The following is a 15,792-nucleotide window of genomic DNA, read 5'->3' on the forward strand; positions in this document are numbered from 1 at the left end:
TATCTCTATGTGGGGTGGGAGGGTTGGGTTTTCTCTTTTCTTTTTGTTTTCTGTTTTGGATCTTTGTTGTTTTTAACCTCTGTGAGGCACTTTGTGTTACTGTTGTATGAAAAGTGCCATATAAATAAAGTTGATTTGATTTGAATGGATGGAGGGAGGAGTCGCTTTGTGGTGTGCTGCTTTTTTTAGCTGGCAGATGAAGGCTGGAGAGAGTTGTGGTTCCAGAAGCTGTGCCCTTGTTCCGGAAGGTGCAGATCCGAGGAGGCCTGTCGCTCAGTTTCCTGGCAGAGTTAGACGTCCGGGTGCTAACTCAACTTGGGTCTCCTTGTTGCTAGAAAGTTAGTTACAAACCTTGTGTTTGGCACACTAACTTTTCTGGCGTCCAGGTTGTGCTCCTGCTGTGGGCATGCAGGTCGTGATCCAGGAGAAAGAGACAAAGAGAGTCTTTGGAGCAAGAGCCGATCAGTGGCTCAAGGGAAAGAGCAGCAAGTGCCCCCTTCAATGGTTCAGGGGCAAGAGCCGGTGTCTGAGCGGGTCAGTGGCTCAGGACAAAGAGCACAGAGAGAGTGAAGAGAGCAGAACTTCTCCAAGGTTTCCTTGGTGACATCACAGAGTGACATGTCATTATGTTAGCAGTGGCCAATCAGGTTTGAAAACTGGTCTCTCATTTAGGTGTGAAAATGAGGCACCCTGTGGAGATGAGTCCCAAACAGCTATCCTTTGTTTGAAGAACATGCAGTCTCTGCTACCATTTCAAATGGCAAGATGCAGAGGAGGAAGCCTTCACAAGTCCAGTTTAGATTTTAACAAATGACAAATCATCTGTGGTCCAGTGAATCCCAACAGAACTCAGTACCACAAAATCACCAGCAACACAGCTCAGTGACACAAACACTCAACCCTTGAAAGTAAACAGCGACTTGCTATACAACACAGCTGCTTACATGAGCCAAAAAAGCTAGAACAGCCTCCTAACCACACTCGTCCATGTCTCCAAAAAAACTAAATAACATAGCAAAGTAGAACACAGAGCACACAACCAAAACCAGCACACAGCTGAATCAAATCGTCTAATCAGCATGTGCCTGTATCTGCCACAGGCACAAACAAACTTACCGGCAAAATAACCTGAATAGTCAAGCCCTTCAATGTCCCGAGGAAGGAACACAACCGAAGTGGGCAAAATCACCACAAAGCCTAGATCTCATATTACAACCATGGTGAGTTTGATCTCGGATGAGCCCCCACTCATTACAATCCGGCTCAAAGGTTGCAACAGTCTTGTTTATGTGACTTGTTTACATGTGTATGCCTCCTCTGTGTTTAGGCCTATTTGTTTCTACTAACAGTCACTAGGTAAATTTGAGTGAATACACCTGTAGATTGGGGAAGCTGTGGCTCAGAAGATAGAGCAGGCCATCTTCTGATAGGAAGATTGGTACTTCAATTCCCCCTTCCTCCAGTCCACATGCTGAAGTATCCTGTGCCATCGATTGGTGAGTAAGCGCGGTCACCAGTGTTGGTGCTGTGCAAGTCCATTAAATATTTTCAAACAGCTCTGTCAACACAGTACAGAGTTCCCCACTTATGAGTCTGTGGCACTATGGCAGCACAGAGGGTAGCCAAACACCATCCATCTGAACACACTAAACACACTGCCCACACATCTATACAAAATTGGCAAAGTTTTCCTACCACTACCCATATTCCTATTTTTAAAGCTTGTAGCAGGTACTTTTCAAGCTAGCAATAGTCTATTTCTGTGGCGCCGGGTAGAGAAAGGCTGGCAGTCAATCACTGGGTCTGACGTCTGGCAGCCTGCTTCATTAATTTTGAGGTTGCATGGTTTCATCTAAAGTGGGTTAAAAACATATTTCAGCGCCTCCATCTCTGCACTAGATAAGTTTATTTAGAAAATCAGTGGATGGATGGGTGAATTTAGGATGCACTTATACACCAAGTTAGACACTGGGATTAGGAAGAATCAATTTTGGTACATTATAGTTGGGTATGTCACAGGAGCTGCTGACAAGTGAATTCGCTCCTTTTATGCTCTTCAAAAGCAGCATTATGATGAACGTTTTCGTGATAACATGGAACGTCTGGATGAAAACTGGTAATTAAGATACCAGTGTTTGGTCGGAATTCTAAGCAAAATGTAATTTCATTTTCCTAGAAAAAATCCCTGCACTTATGTTCTTGTGCGTCCATGTGCACTTTTGTTTTTGTGTTCTCATCCTATGTACTGAAACAAACATGCCATGTTTTATGTTACCACATGTCTGTCGTAGCAAAACATGCCCTTGAAATGTCATGATTACAGTAATATTGGCCTGTTATGCATGGCTGGGTTACTAATTAACCCAATAATACTAAATACCAATTACTAATTTAGAGGGCCCTTGGGCAAAAATTAGTTGTTATTGCAGTATTAAAGGTCTTGGGACTAGATTTTAACTCAGAGTCCCTCTACTATAATGCAGGACCTGCTTAATATTATATGATAGATAGACATTTCCAAATGTATTTGGGATTAATCAAATTACTAAAACCAATTGACATGAAGTGAGCATACCCCTCAGTCATCCAGCATTGCAACTGTATAGTATTTTACATAATATAATGTCTTTTTTTTAAGTATTTCTTTTTCTGCAACACTTTGGCAAATGGCCTATGCAAACAAGCAGTAGAGCTTTAAGTTTATAGGATTTTCCTAATGTTACAAATAAATACCCAGCAACAACACGTCCATGCCACAAACCGATGGATCATGCCACAATTGTGACATTTGATTTGAACTGCTAGCAATAATAACCTGTATTCAGTGCAATAAAGAAAGTCTTATGCTACCACAGATCCAGACGGCTGTATCTGCCCCCACTATACTCCTATCTTAGCCCCCAGCTTACCTTTACTGCAAAGAAAATATGGGCTCCATTGACCAACAGATCCTGATCACCTGAGCAGAGATAAGCACAGCAGTCGATCAGTATTAGAGCATGCAAACAGGGGACAGGTAGTTGTGTTTTTATCCTTGTTAAACCTAAATTTGAGCTTCATGATCAATGAAATTTGACATTACACAAGATTTGTAACTGCACTCTTTAGGTCGGCCACAAGCCAGTTACAATTATAATACTGTGCCTGCTCCCGCTCCTGCTGTGTCCCGCTCAGCCCATCCCACACACTTTAGTGTGGTAGAATTCTTTATTTGTAATTTTGTGCCACCTTAATACATGTCACATCTTATAGCTTTCCAAAGGTATTTTATGTGTGTCATTGTCACTAACTCGGCTTCTTCTCCGGAGCCTTTGTGTTCCACTGTCTCTCAGATTAACTCATATCGCAGCGTTGCCTGGACAGCGTGACGTGTGTGGTTGTGCTGCTGCCGTGGTCCTGCCAGACGCCTCCTGCTGCCATCATTAGTCATACTTCTACTGTTATTATACACATATGATTATTGTCACACATGTGTACTGCCAGATATTAATACATACTTTCAACATATTGTACCACAGTAGCTATAACTATACTTGTCTGTCTGTCTGTCTGTCTGTCTGTCTGTCTCTCTGTCTCTCTGTCTCTCTCTCTGTCTTTCTCTCTAATTTATTATGCTGATCTGTTCTGTACGACATCTATTGCACGTCTGTCCGTCCTGGAAGAGGGATCCCTCCTCAGTTGCTCTTCCTGAGGTTTCTACCGTTTTTTTTTTTCGCGTTAAAGGGTTTTTTTTGGGGAGTTTTTCCTTATCCGCTGCGAGGGTCATAAGGACAGAGGGATGTCGTATGCTGTAAAGCCCTGTGAGGCAAATTGTGATTTGTGATATTGGGCTTTATAAATAAAATTGATTTTTTGATTGATTGTGCGAATGATGATTTGGGGAGTGTGTTCTGCAGGTGAAGTGTTCTGTATGTATGCCTCACAATTTCTGTCAGTTGTACTGTATGTATCTTGAATGTTCCTTTAAATGGTTGTTGATTGCTATACTTTTGTGTTGTTGGACACCAGTGATGACTGTTGATGTGTGATTGGAGTCTTCAGTGACTCACTGGTTTCTACCACCTCCGTGTGGTTGTGATGACATGGAAGAGGGATGTCCACGCTGGAACCCAGGAGGAGCTCACTCAACCTGTCAACTGTAGGCATAGACACAAACACACCCATTTAATCAATTCAACTTACTCTAAGTAAGAAAATATAATAAAATAGTAACACCATTATTTGTCAAGTGTGTCATCAAAGTGATAGAAGAAGAAGACATGTTAATTACCTTAGACTTTAGAGTGTTAGCATGCTTTAGAAGTACAAAACAGAAAGTACTACGAATGACTATGACCATGACTAGAGACACCTGACTAGATGTCAGTTTGCATAAAGTTTATCAGTTTGAACATTAAGGGCCCTATTTAGATGGTCTAAAGCGGACGGCGAAGGGTGCATAATCCATGTCGCAGTGTCATTGCTATTTAGATGCAGGCTCAGTTGTCATTTTCACGCCCTGTGCCCTCGTCGTCTAACTAGCAAATGAACTTGCGCTTCTCTGGGTGTGTTGGTCTAAAAATGAGGAGTGGTCAGGCGCAGTCATGGCACGTTGCTAGTTAGATGACGTAAAAAGCAAATGCGCCATGACCAACAAAAACCTGGTCTAAAGTCAACAGCGCAGTATTTCGTTGTTAAACAAGTTAGTAATATGCGTATCTAGGCGGGTGCACAACGCGCGTGCACTCTGCTCAGACACACACGGAGCAGCCACACATATGCAAAAGATAACAAATAAAAATATGATTACAATGTGAAAGGTTATTATTGTGCACATTAAAATATTTATCAGAAACACGTCTTAATGGTCAGTCATTAATCAGAATGATCTAATCGCAGTAATAATGATCATCGTAATCCGGGAGGTCCAGCAGTATCCGAATATACAGAACTGCGAGCAGACCTCCACGGGCTGATGATGCATAGCCTGTAAAATGAACTTGTCTTTCCCGATTGAATTGTGATCATTTTGGCATGTAAATCACAAAATCAAAGATGTGAAAACGTTTCATAAACTTTATTTTGACATAAACACAACAATAACCAGCTTCTGTGAACTAAAAACGTAAACTTATAGCCCTACAAGTACAAATGTATATGTAAAAAGAAAAAAAGCTTTTAGAATGTAAAACTGAAGATCATCTTGTCAGGAGAAGGAGGATGACCCCAGCTCCGCAGCCAGCGTGCAGCCAGACCAGACAGGCCCGGGTGCAGCCACGGGACCAGCCCTTCCTGCACCTTCAGGCAGGGGGGTTCAGGATGCTGGAGAGGGAGCTGGGCTCTCTAACCTCNCGCCATCTAACTAGCTCTCTGCCGTGCACTCCAATCGCGCCTCTTTTAAAGGGAATGAGAGGTGCTACTCTGATTGGCTTATTGAATGATACGCCCAAAACACACCCATGACTAATTCACAGAGTAAGTCCAACCCTTTTAGACTCTCCGCCATGGCGCACAGTCTGAAAACGCGCTGTCTAACTAGCAAGTGACTGGGACACGCCCATGCACTGCACGCCTGGCGCTTTGCGTTTTAGACCACCTAAATAGGGCCCTAAATATCTTGTCTTTGTAACACATTCAATTAAACATGTCAAAAAGGATTTAGTTTAGTTTAGTTTCGTTTCTTTAGTTTATAAAGGACAATATGCACTTACATTACTCATTCATAAGAATAAAAGATATGTGCACCAGATTTAGCAGAAATGCTAATCATTGCATTCTGTTTTTAATTTACATTTTACACAGCATCCCAACTTTTTTGGAACATGTTGCAGACATCAAATTCAGAATGATTGTATATTTACAAAAAATAATAACATTTATCAGTTTGAACATTAAATACCTTGTCTTTGTACCGTAGTTAATTGAATACAGGTCAAAAAGGACTTGCAAATTATTGCATTCGGAATTTATTTACGTTTTGAACAGTGTCCTGTTTTTTTGGAATTGGGGTTGTAATTTAATCCTCTAATATTTAGTATTAGTAGGCTTATAATTGAATTAACTACACTAAACAAGATCCCCCATTTCATTATCTTTTAAAATCTCTGCTAGCTTGACATCCTGAATACAGTTTAAGAAATCTTATCAAGGGACTTTTTGAACAGACAGAAAAAGACTTTTCAAAGTGGTCAAATCTCCCATTTCACTCAGTGGACGAATAAATGCACTAAGAATGAACACCCTTTCTAAGGGTTTAAGGACCTGGATAAAATAATTTCCAACTTTATCTGGCACTAGAAGCCCCCTCCAAATAAGGAAAGATTTCTTACTAAGACCCAGGGCAGGGCGGGATGGATTCTACCTCATTTGCGATCTCTGTGCGCTCTCCTTCTGGCTCCAAGATCAGACGCCTTCCTGGGTCTTTTTTGAAAGAAAGAGTTGCTCCTCAACTTCTTTATTAGCCATACTCTATTTGTCTTTATCTTCCTCACACTCATATTCTACAAATAACCCAATAGTTTCACACTCACGTAAAATTTGGACTGTGGTTAGGAAAAATTTTGGGTGGAATTCTGACTCTCTACTGGCTCTTTTGGTCGCATATCACTCTTTTACTCCATCTCTTACTGATGCAGAGTTTTGACTGTAAAAAAGGCATTCATTCCTTTAAGGAACCTTTTATTGATGGTATATTCTCATTTATTCAGCAGTTACAAATTAAATTTGGCATACCACATACTCATTTTTTCAGATATTTACAGGTACGTAACTGTCAAGCAAAACAAGTTGGCCAATTGAATCTATATTTTTGTTAAATCCACTGATCAAAGGTGGCACCTTTGATCAGTGGATTTATATATGCAAATTTATAATGCACTTTCATGTTTAGATTGTACCGCCTCCCCAGATTATTTAAAAGTAGCCTGGGCAAATGATTTGGGGGTTGCTATTTTGGAAGACTCATGGACAAAAGCCTAATTACTGGTACATTGTTCCTCAGTTTGTGCTAGACATGGACTTTTGCAATTTAAAATATTGCATAGACTTCGCTTATCAAAAAAATAAGCTCTGTAAAATGTCTCCAAAATCCAAATTAGCCCAGCATGTGGGCAGGGCTTGTAGGCAATTACCAGCCTCACTAGCCCATATGTTCTGGCACTGCCCAAGAATCACAACATATTGGCAAAATATTTTTCAGTCACTATCAGACGTCCGGGGTAGACCTTTGAATCCTGATCCACTGACTATTTTATTTACTTTACATTTTTTTATTATTTCAGATAGAATGATTAATAGAACTATGACTTTTATCTGTAAATATCATATTTTGCAAACTTGTGCCTTTTTCGATACATGTATGGCAACTCATCCTTTAAAGCATCTTTTATTTTTGACTTGTTGAATATTTTCTATATTTTTGTATCAGAAAAGACAAAGAAAAGTCTGCACACTTTAGCTCCTTTTAGGTGCATTTATTCCACCAACCTGGAGTGACGTTTCGGGCCACAGGTGCCCTTCTTCAGACTGAGAAATACAGCTGTAGGACGCCATTTTTAAAGCTCCAAACAGGTCACATGACCAATAAGACCGTGACAATACAAAATAGAAAAAAATATATAACACTATACACAGCACAAAAGAAACAAACATCAGGCTGTGAGGCCGTACTCAGTTGGCTAAATGTATAGAGGCACCTCTATGCAATATTCGATATTTAGGATGATAGAAAGATACATTTTTTAATAAACCAAGTTATTATGTTTAGTACATCAATTTTTTTATTATTATTATTTTTTTTTATATATAAACATTTTTTTACCACCATTTCAGTGTCAATAACCCTGGGAAAGAACACAGTCAGGCATGTACACACACACACACACACACACATATATATATATATATATAAACACACATAGTACACTGGAGGACACAGAATATAGAATAATTCTAATTATATTTTGTTTGGTACTGACTTCTATCTCCAGGTGTCTGGGGTTGCGATGGGATCAAAAATGTCACCCAGCTTTGCTTCTCTCTACGTTGGACTATGAACATGAGGCGATTTTCAATCCTGAACTCAACCCTTTTTTACACCACATATCTCACTGGAAACGGTATCTTGATAACGTCTTTTTTGTTTGGACAGGTACGGACACACAACTGATGGAATTTCACAATTTCATGAACAACAAAAGTTCTGTTCAAGCTGCACGTGATTGGTCAATATGTGTGGTGTCATCTGTGTGTCCACGGTGAGCAGAAGGGGGAGGGGCGGGGGTTACAGACACACATAGCACAGTGAGCACATGAACAGGAGGGAGGGAGACAGAGAGGGAAAGAGAGCAGGCGCTACAGAGAGAGACAACATGCTGGAAAGGTAAAAAAGTTGAGAAAATGAATACAGCAGGAAAAATGGTAAAATTCTGAATCATTTCAATTACATTGATAAAACAAGGGCAGAGTGTAGAGTCTGCAAGATTAAAATCTCATATCCAAACAACCTGCACAGGCACATGAGAACTGTTCATCCATCAGTGCAATTGGAAGAAAAAAGACAAGCAAGCGAACCTGCTATTAATGAAGGTGCCAGTGTGTCTACTGCAACTGCTGCTGCAGCTTTAGTTATATTCTGTTGTGTGATTCTGTGAACTTCTCTATGTTGTTTCACTGTAAATACGTAGTTACAAGTTTAGGATAGTTAAGTGTTTAATAGTAAAAAGCTAAAAGTTTTTTTATACTTTATAATTTATTACTCTGTAGAGTATATAAAGCCATATAAATAATAAACATTTGATATAATGTTTTTTTTTTACATTAGTAATTTATTTTACATTATTGTTGATAATAAATTAATTTAAGCAACAAAAATCTGAGGAGCCACTTGGGAACCGAAAGAGACTACAAGGAGGAGAGGATCAACAGTGCTGCCACTAGGTTTGACACTATCTCCCAAACTGAATCCCTTAACACTGTAAGGACAAAGAAATCTGAAACAAAAATTGCCTGTTGCATCCAATACTCACCTGTGGGGAAGGAGATTGAGAAAAGCATCGAACAACACTGGCACATTCTCAACACGGACCCTTCATTACAGGGCAGCTTCAAAGACCCCCCTCGAGTGGTTTATAAAAGACCCCCCAACCTCCACAACATGCTGGTGAAGTCAGACCGACCCCCCTCGGCCCCCCTCACATTTTCTCACTCAGCTCCGTCCTGGAAACTACCATTGCGGAAACTGTCAACAATGCAACTCCACATACAAAACACACACCTTTAACCTTCCTACTCAGGAAAAAAGTTCTTTATTAAAGGCATCATCTCCTGCAAAACAAAAAATGTCATATACATGTTACAGTGCCCCTGTGGTCTATCATATATTGGAAAAACAACAAGACCTTTAAAAACCAGGATCACAGAACATCGGTGCGCCATCCGCAATCATGACCCCTCTAGCCCAGTTGCAGTTCATTTCACACAGGCCAGACACAGTGTGTCTTCACTCAGGTACATTGGCATTGAGACTGTGAAATGCCCTCGGAGAGGAGGGGATGTGGACACTCTTCTTTTGAAAAGGGAACTTTACTGGATTTATACACTAGACACTCTGTCACCTAAGGGTCTCAATGAGGACTTCAACATTAAACCCTTTTTGCGACTATTAACTATGTGAGCTTCTGGACTTAAATTGGACTCTATGTTGTTTTTCGTGTGAGCGTTGGACTCTGAGTTGCTTGCAAAATATTTGGTGCTAAACTATACTTGTCTGTACTGCTATATTCTATATTCTGTGTCCTCCAGTGTACTATGTGTGTTTATATATATATATATATATATATATATATATATATATATGTACATGCCTGACCGTGTTCTTTCCCAGGGTTATTGACAATGAAAAGGTGGTAAAAAAAAAAGTTTATTAAAAAAAAAAAAAAAAGATTTGATGTACTAAACATAATAACTTGTTTTTTTAAGAAAATGTATCTTTCTATCATCCTAAATATCAAATATTGCATAGAGGCGCCTCTATACATTTAGCCAACTGAGTATGATGGCCTCACAGCCTGATGTTTGTTTCTTTTGTGCTGTGTATAGTGTTATATATTTTTTTCTATTTTGTATTGTCACGGTCTTATTGGTCATGTGACCTGTTTGGAGCTTTAAAAACGGCGTCCTACAGCTGTATTTCTCAGTCTGAAGAAGGGCACCTGTGGCCCGAAACATCACTCCAGGTTGGTGGAATAAATGCACCTAAAGGGAGCTGAAGTGTGCAGACTTTTCTTTGTCTTTTCAGTTTTATTCATTTAGTCCAGCACCTTTTTCATTTTTTGGATGTGCGTGGCTGCTCTGTTTGCATTCACTGGACTATATTTTTGTATCAGAAATTCTGTTTTCACATTTATTTATTTAAATTTGACTACCCCAATAAAGAGAGTTGGAAAAAAAAGAAATCTTATCAAGTGAAAATTGCTCACTGCACTGGCAATCAAATGTGCTTGTTTCAAGCAAAATAATTCTCATATGTAAATTGTTTTTACCTAATTTTTAAATGGCTAATTTTTGCAGTGCATTGATCATACCACTATCTTAAAATATTCAAATGCCAGTGACAGGAAACATTGTTTTATATTCATACATTTAGTGAACACCCTCTTAAATTGCAGCTGATTATTTAACTGTAACTGGTCCATAGAAACATTACAAGGCCGAGATGGCCAAATCTGAACAGAACTGAAGAGTATAGTTGCAGTTTTCTGCTTCTGTTCTGGAATATAGGGATGTCATTTATGTTTGACCTGAACCGTCAAAATATGTTTAGATACTACTAAAGTGCTTTGCCATATATTTTGTAGGAAATCTGATAGCTCCCTGGATTATTTTCAGTGGAAAGGGTTTGTCCACAGCATTCTTATACCACACAATAATCACAGAGGCGAGGTCAAACAAACGAACAAACAAAAACCAACTGGTGTCTAACTGAACACAAGTGCAGTTATGTCCAGACTAACAAATAAAGTATGATGCTTTTGCCCTGAGAAGCTGGGGTTGGATGTGTACGCTACCCAACTGGCCTTGAAAACTACGAAATAACTATTTTTACTAGGAATTAACTTGGTGTCTTACCCTCAGCTGTGGCATCCAGCAGGAGTTTCTCTGCACGGGGAGCTTGGGGTGTGTCTGCCCTGAACAAGTAACGAGTGATGGGAGGTTGCAGGCCCTCCTGCCCACTTGTCACCTCTGCCAGCTCACAGAATAGAGTCACCCTCTCCTGCAGGAGCTCCAGCATTTCCCGGTCCTTCTGCTGGAGGTCAGCTGTGAGTGATGGTTGACAAGTTATAAATGGTGCATCCAAGACATGACAACAAATACTGCCTTTTTTTTTCAATTCAATCAATCAATTTTATTTATAAAGCCCAAGATCACAAATCACAATTTGCCTCACAGGGCTTTACAGCATACGACATCCCTCTGTCCTTAGGAAAAAAAAACTCCCCAAAAAAAACCCTTTAACGGGGGGAAAAAACGGTAGAAACCTCAGGAAGAGCAACTGAGGAGGGATCCCTCTTCCAGGACGGACAGACGTGCAATAGATGTCGTACAGAACAGATCAGCATAATAAATTAACAGTAACAGTAACATCTAGGGAACGCTCAACATCTATATGCTGCCACTTGACATAAATACAAATAAAACATTTATGTGCTAGATACACACACATACACACACACTACTAACACAAACAAAAACAACAATGTGCTCAAATCTGCCAGTGCATGAAAAAAAGTGGTTCATTGATTACTACACAGAGACACCACAGAGTGGTGTGGCTGTTGTTGGTTTAATCCAGTGATTCTCAATGTTTTGTTTTTGTGTGTGTCAAGGACCACTAAATTGATGCATATTAGGTCACAGACCTCTGATGTGATAAGATTTCGCTTCAGAAACCTCCATCTGAAAAGATTTTAGGTGTTAGATTTGATTCTATAGTTGTCAACTACAGTGTTTTAAACAATGAAAATAAACAATTTCACATTTTTCTGGGGACTCCCTGAAACTCACTCAGCAACCCCTGGTTGAGAACCACTGGTTTAACCCATGGTAGATTAGTTACATCACCAAACTAAATGTTTCAATGGTTACTTGCAGTACTTAAGATTTAATATACAGTTAGAACTGAGTGCATTTTGTGGTCAAGGTACAAACAGTGTCAAACACAAAAAGAAAGAGGAGAAGGTACTGATGCATTTTAATAATTATACACATGGTGTGATATGCAATGTATTGTCAATTGAAAGGTGCAAATGGACACAATAAACTTGAATTTTCTCTGGGCAATGTGAATTGACATGACAAGACATGGCAAAAAAATACCCCCTCCTCCTTCAAAAGAGAAAACACCTAACATGACACAATGTCAGACTGATTAATGAACTTTCAGACAACTTTTATTGCTTCTACTTAGGATTTGCTTTAAATCTCAACTCAGTGGGAGAATACTGCAGCAATAACCATTTGTAAACATTTAAAGGAATACTCCGACGATTTGGGAGTTATGCCCTTTCTCTATCATTTTCATAGTGAGACAACATGATCGATATCTTTTTTTGTGTCTGTACGTCCAGTGGCTGGGTCTCAGTGGTTAGCATTGCGGTTTAGCTTAGCGAATACAATTGAAGTCTATAGGGGGTCAGTAGCCTACAGTAAAAGTGAACAAATAAACATTACAGAAACCCTGAAGCTGGCATTTCTGCACGTGCATTTAAAATAAACGTGTTTAAACATTAATTCGAAAAACGAGAGTCCTTTTTTGTTGTTTTAGAAGAAGTTTGATACACGGAACTATAGTGTGTTTACGTCCTGCGCTGTGATCCGCGGAGGGATACACCAGTGAGCAGGCACAGGCACAGACGTAGCCTGTAAACAAAGCTCAGTTGTTTATTTAGCCTAACAATATCTCCGGACTATAGTAGCTGCAATGGACAACTTTGAACGCGATTTTAAAGAGTTTCTTGTAGCGGACACAGATCCATCACTTTCAAAGTCATCTTCTAAAAAGAGTAAAAGACTCTCGTTTTTCGAATTAATGTTTAAACATGTTTGCTTAAATGCACGTTTAGAAATACCAGCTTCAGGGTTTCTGTAACGTTTATTTGTTCACTTTTACGAGTAGGCTACTGACCTCCTATGGACTTCAATTGTATTCGCTAAGCTAAGCCGCATTGCTAACCGCTGAGGGGGTCTGCCCATTGGTCCGACAGCCCATTGGTCCGACATCCCATTGTTCCGACCATATTAAACCCATTGTTCCGAAGTCCTGTTGTTCCAAAATTATCATGATGCCCTGTGGTTAAAGTCTGGTTAGGTTTAGGCACAAAAACCACTTGGTTAGGGTTAGGAAAAGATCATGGTATGGGTTAAAATGAAAAAGAAAGTGGCAAACACATAAGCCGTGAGCCTGCTTCGCCTCAAGCCTTTCCCAGCTGACCCAGAGCCGCACCATCAAGGCAGAAATACGCCCGCCGGGAGCCATTCAGCACTGCGGAGAGTTCCCCACACAACCCGGACACCAGATTTAATAACAGGAGGTTATGGTGTTTCATTCTCTCCTCTCTATGACACTTGTATCTCGACCAGTAGCCTACTTTTGTTGCGTTGCTGATCTTCTATGGTACACAAATACAGTATAGCCTAGTAAAATCACATATCGGAACAACGGGACGTTGGACTAATGAGAGGTCCGAACAATGAGAGGTCGGAACAATGCTACGGCACCCCACTGAGACCCAGCCGCTGGACGTACAGACACAGAAAAGATATCGATCATGTTGTCTCAATATGAAAATGACAGAGAAAGGGCATAACTCCCAAATCGTCGGAGTGTTCCTGTAAGCCCCGTTAACTGGCAAAAAGAAAGTATGAATATTATTTTAAAACAGAACATAAATTCATAGAAACAGAAAAAATAAGTCATGATGATGCAAAAATGCATATTTCAAAAATATGTGTACCCATTGAAGAGACATACAGTGAAGTGCCATATGTAAATGATCCTTTGATTGAGTCATTAATGTTGTCTCCTGACCTTTGAGTCTCCTTAGATGGGCTTTGTGTTCAGTCTCAATGAGGGGGAACTCCTCTCTTGATGGGCACCTGAACACACAAAAGCACAGACCACACAAACCCTGTTATCAATGATGTAATGGATGTTTTTCTGTTTGTTTTTTGTACTTTTGGAAAAGTTTAAGGTTGGGTGTAACTCCCATAGCTCTGGTTGTTATTCCAGGCAGTGTTATTTTTTTCTTTTTCGTGTTCAAAATAGTAATGACTAATGAAGTGACATGGAGCCCAGTAGAGGGTGGAGCCTTTGTGAGATGGAACATTGGTGCATGTAAGCCTGACTTCCAAATGCTGAACAACATGCCTAAATATAGTAGTAAACATTTCCAAATAATCAATCTGATATATTAAATTGAAAAACAGGCTCAAATTATGCTAATAAATTGCTGCTGTATTTATTAGGGTCCGGGCAGCTAAGCTGCCAGGACACTATTGTAATCCTAGGTATTCTTCTTTCTTCTTTCTTCTTCCGAGGAAATCATACTTCCCATGGGTGAAAACTCACCAAACTTTGCATAAAGGTCCAGTCTCATGCCAGATATCCTCAGCTGTAAACTCAAGCCAATAGTCCTGATGGTGGCGCTACAGCAAGTGTCTAAAGTTCAAAACTTTGAAAATTCATAACAAATCAACCGTACGTGCTACAACTTCACAACTTTCATCAAACTGTAGCCCCAATACTGAAGAAACTTTTGTACATTTAAACCTATCTCCTAACTTGCTACAGAGCATCTTCAGACTGTCCTACAAAAACTACGTTTCTCAGATTTTTGATTTATCAAAATTGAGCCTACAGTGCATCAAAATGTTTGACTGTAAACGGTACTGTAAACATATACATGCAAATTCTTGTTAAATAAATCTTCAATGTTCATGGAAAAAAAATGACAAAATTCTAGAGTCATGGTAGATGATGTGTGGCAAATTTTATCTCAAAAACTGAATTTTTGACAGCATTTTGAATTTTGCTCTAATGTGAACAATTGGAGTCAATGTAAAAATGGCAATTTTAAACATCGGTTTTTCACTTATGGAACAAATCAATCATTGTTACAAACAAATTACCAACATCTCCATGCTGTCTAGATGCAATATGTGTATTTTCAGATTTTTGTCTTAATAACTGAATTTTTTTACAGTGGTTTAAAATCTGCCTTTCCATGCACGGATGGCTGCTTTCCTACACAACAGTGAATGGCTTACTCAATTTGTGAAGCCACTGTTGAGTTGCTACTTGCCAATTAGCTCACAGCGGTAGATGACTGTCTTGTGTTCCAGAGGTTGCGGGTTCAAGCCTCAACTGGTGCAGAATCCACATTGTAATGTAATCATCTTCTTGTGCTCCAGCTTATTGCTTAAAATTGCCTGAACGTGACTGATCACTGTGCAGCATCTTCAAGTCTTTTTTCTGCTAGAAAATCTGCCTTCATGAAAATAAACCAAACTTTGCACGAAGGTCCAGTGTTAGTACTTCAGTGTGAAACCATCTGAGGTTTCTCACTTTGCACATAGCTCAACTAGTGAAACATCAGTTTTTCACTTATGAAGCAAATCAATCATTGTTAAAATAAATTACCAACATCTCCATGCTGTCTAGATGCAATATGTGTATTTTCAGATTTTTGTTTCGATAACTGAATTTTTTACAGTGGTTTGAAATCTGCTTTTCCATGCATGGACGGCTGCTAAACC

The 15,792-nt window shown here is 39.6% G+C and overlaps 1 protein-coding gene across 1 annotated transcript in view; it reads right to left on the reverse strand.

Annotated features, from left to right (window-relative positions):
- LOC126384280 (rho guanine nucleotide exchange factor 2-like) overlaps positions 1–15,792 on the reverse strand; it is a 176,487-nt gene that overhangs the window by 31,154 nt on the left and 129,541 nt on the right. The window contains exons 18-21 of the mRNA XM_050035244.1: positions 14,066–14,133; positions 11,107–11,295; positions 4,050–4,136; positions 2,910–2,959 (exon numbers count right to left, since the gene is read on the reverse strand). Coding sequence (XP_049891201.1) covers positions 2,910–2,959; positions 4,050–4,136; positions 11,107–11,295; positions 14,066–14,133 — 394 coding nt within the window. The remainder of the gene's footprint in view (positions 1–2,909; positions 2,960–4,049; positions 4,137–11,106; positions 11,296–14,065; positions 14,134–15,792) is intronic.

The sequence above is a fragment of the Epinephelus moara genome, chromosome 22 (assembly GCF_006386435.1).
Source record: "Epinephelus moara isolate mb chromosome 22, YSFRI_EMoa_1.0, whole genome shotgun sequence".
Taxonomy (NCBI): Eukaryota; Metazoa; Chordata; class Actinopteri; order Perciformes; family Serranidae; genus Epinephelus; species Epinephelus moara.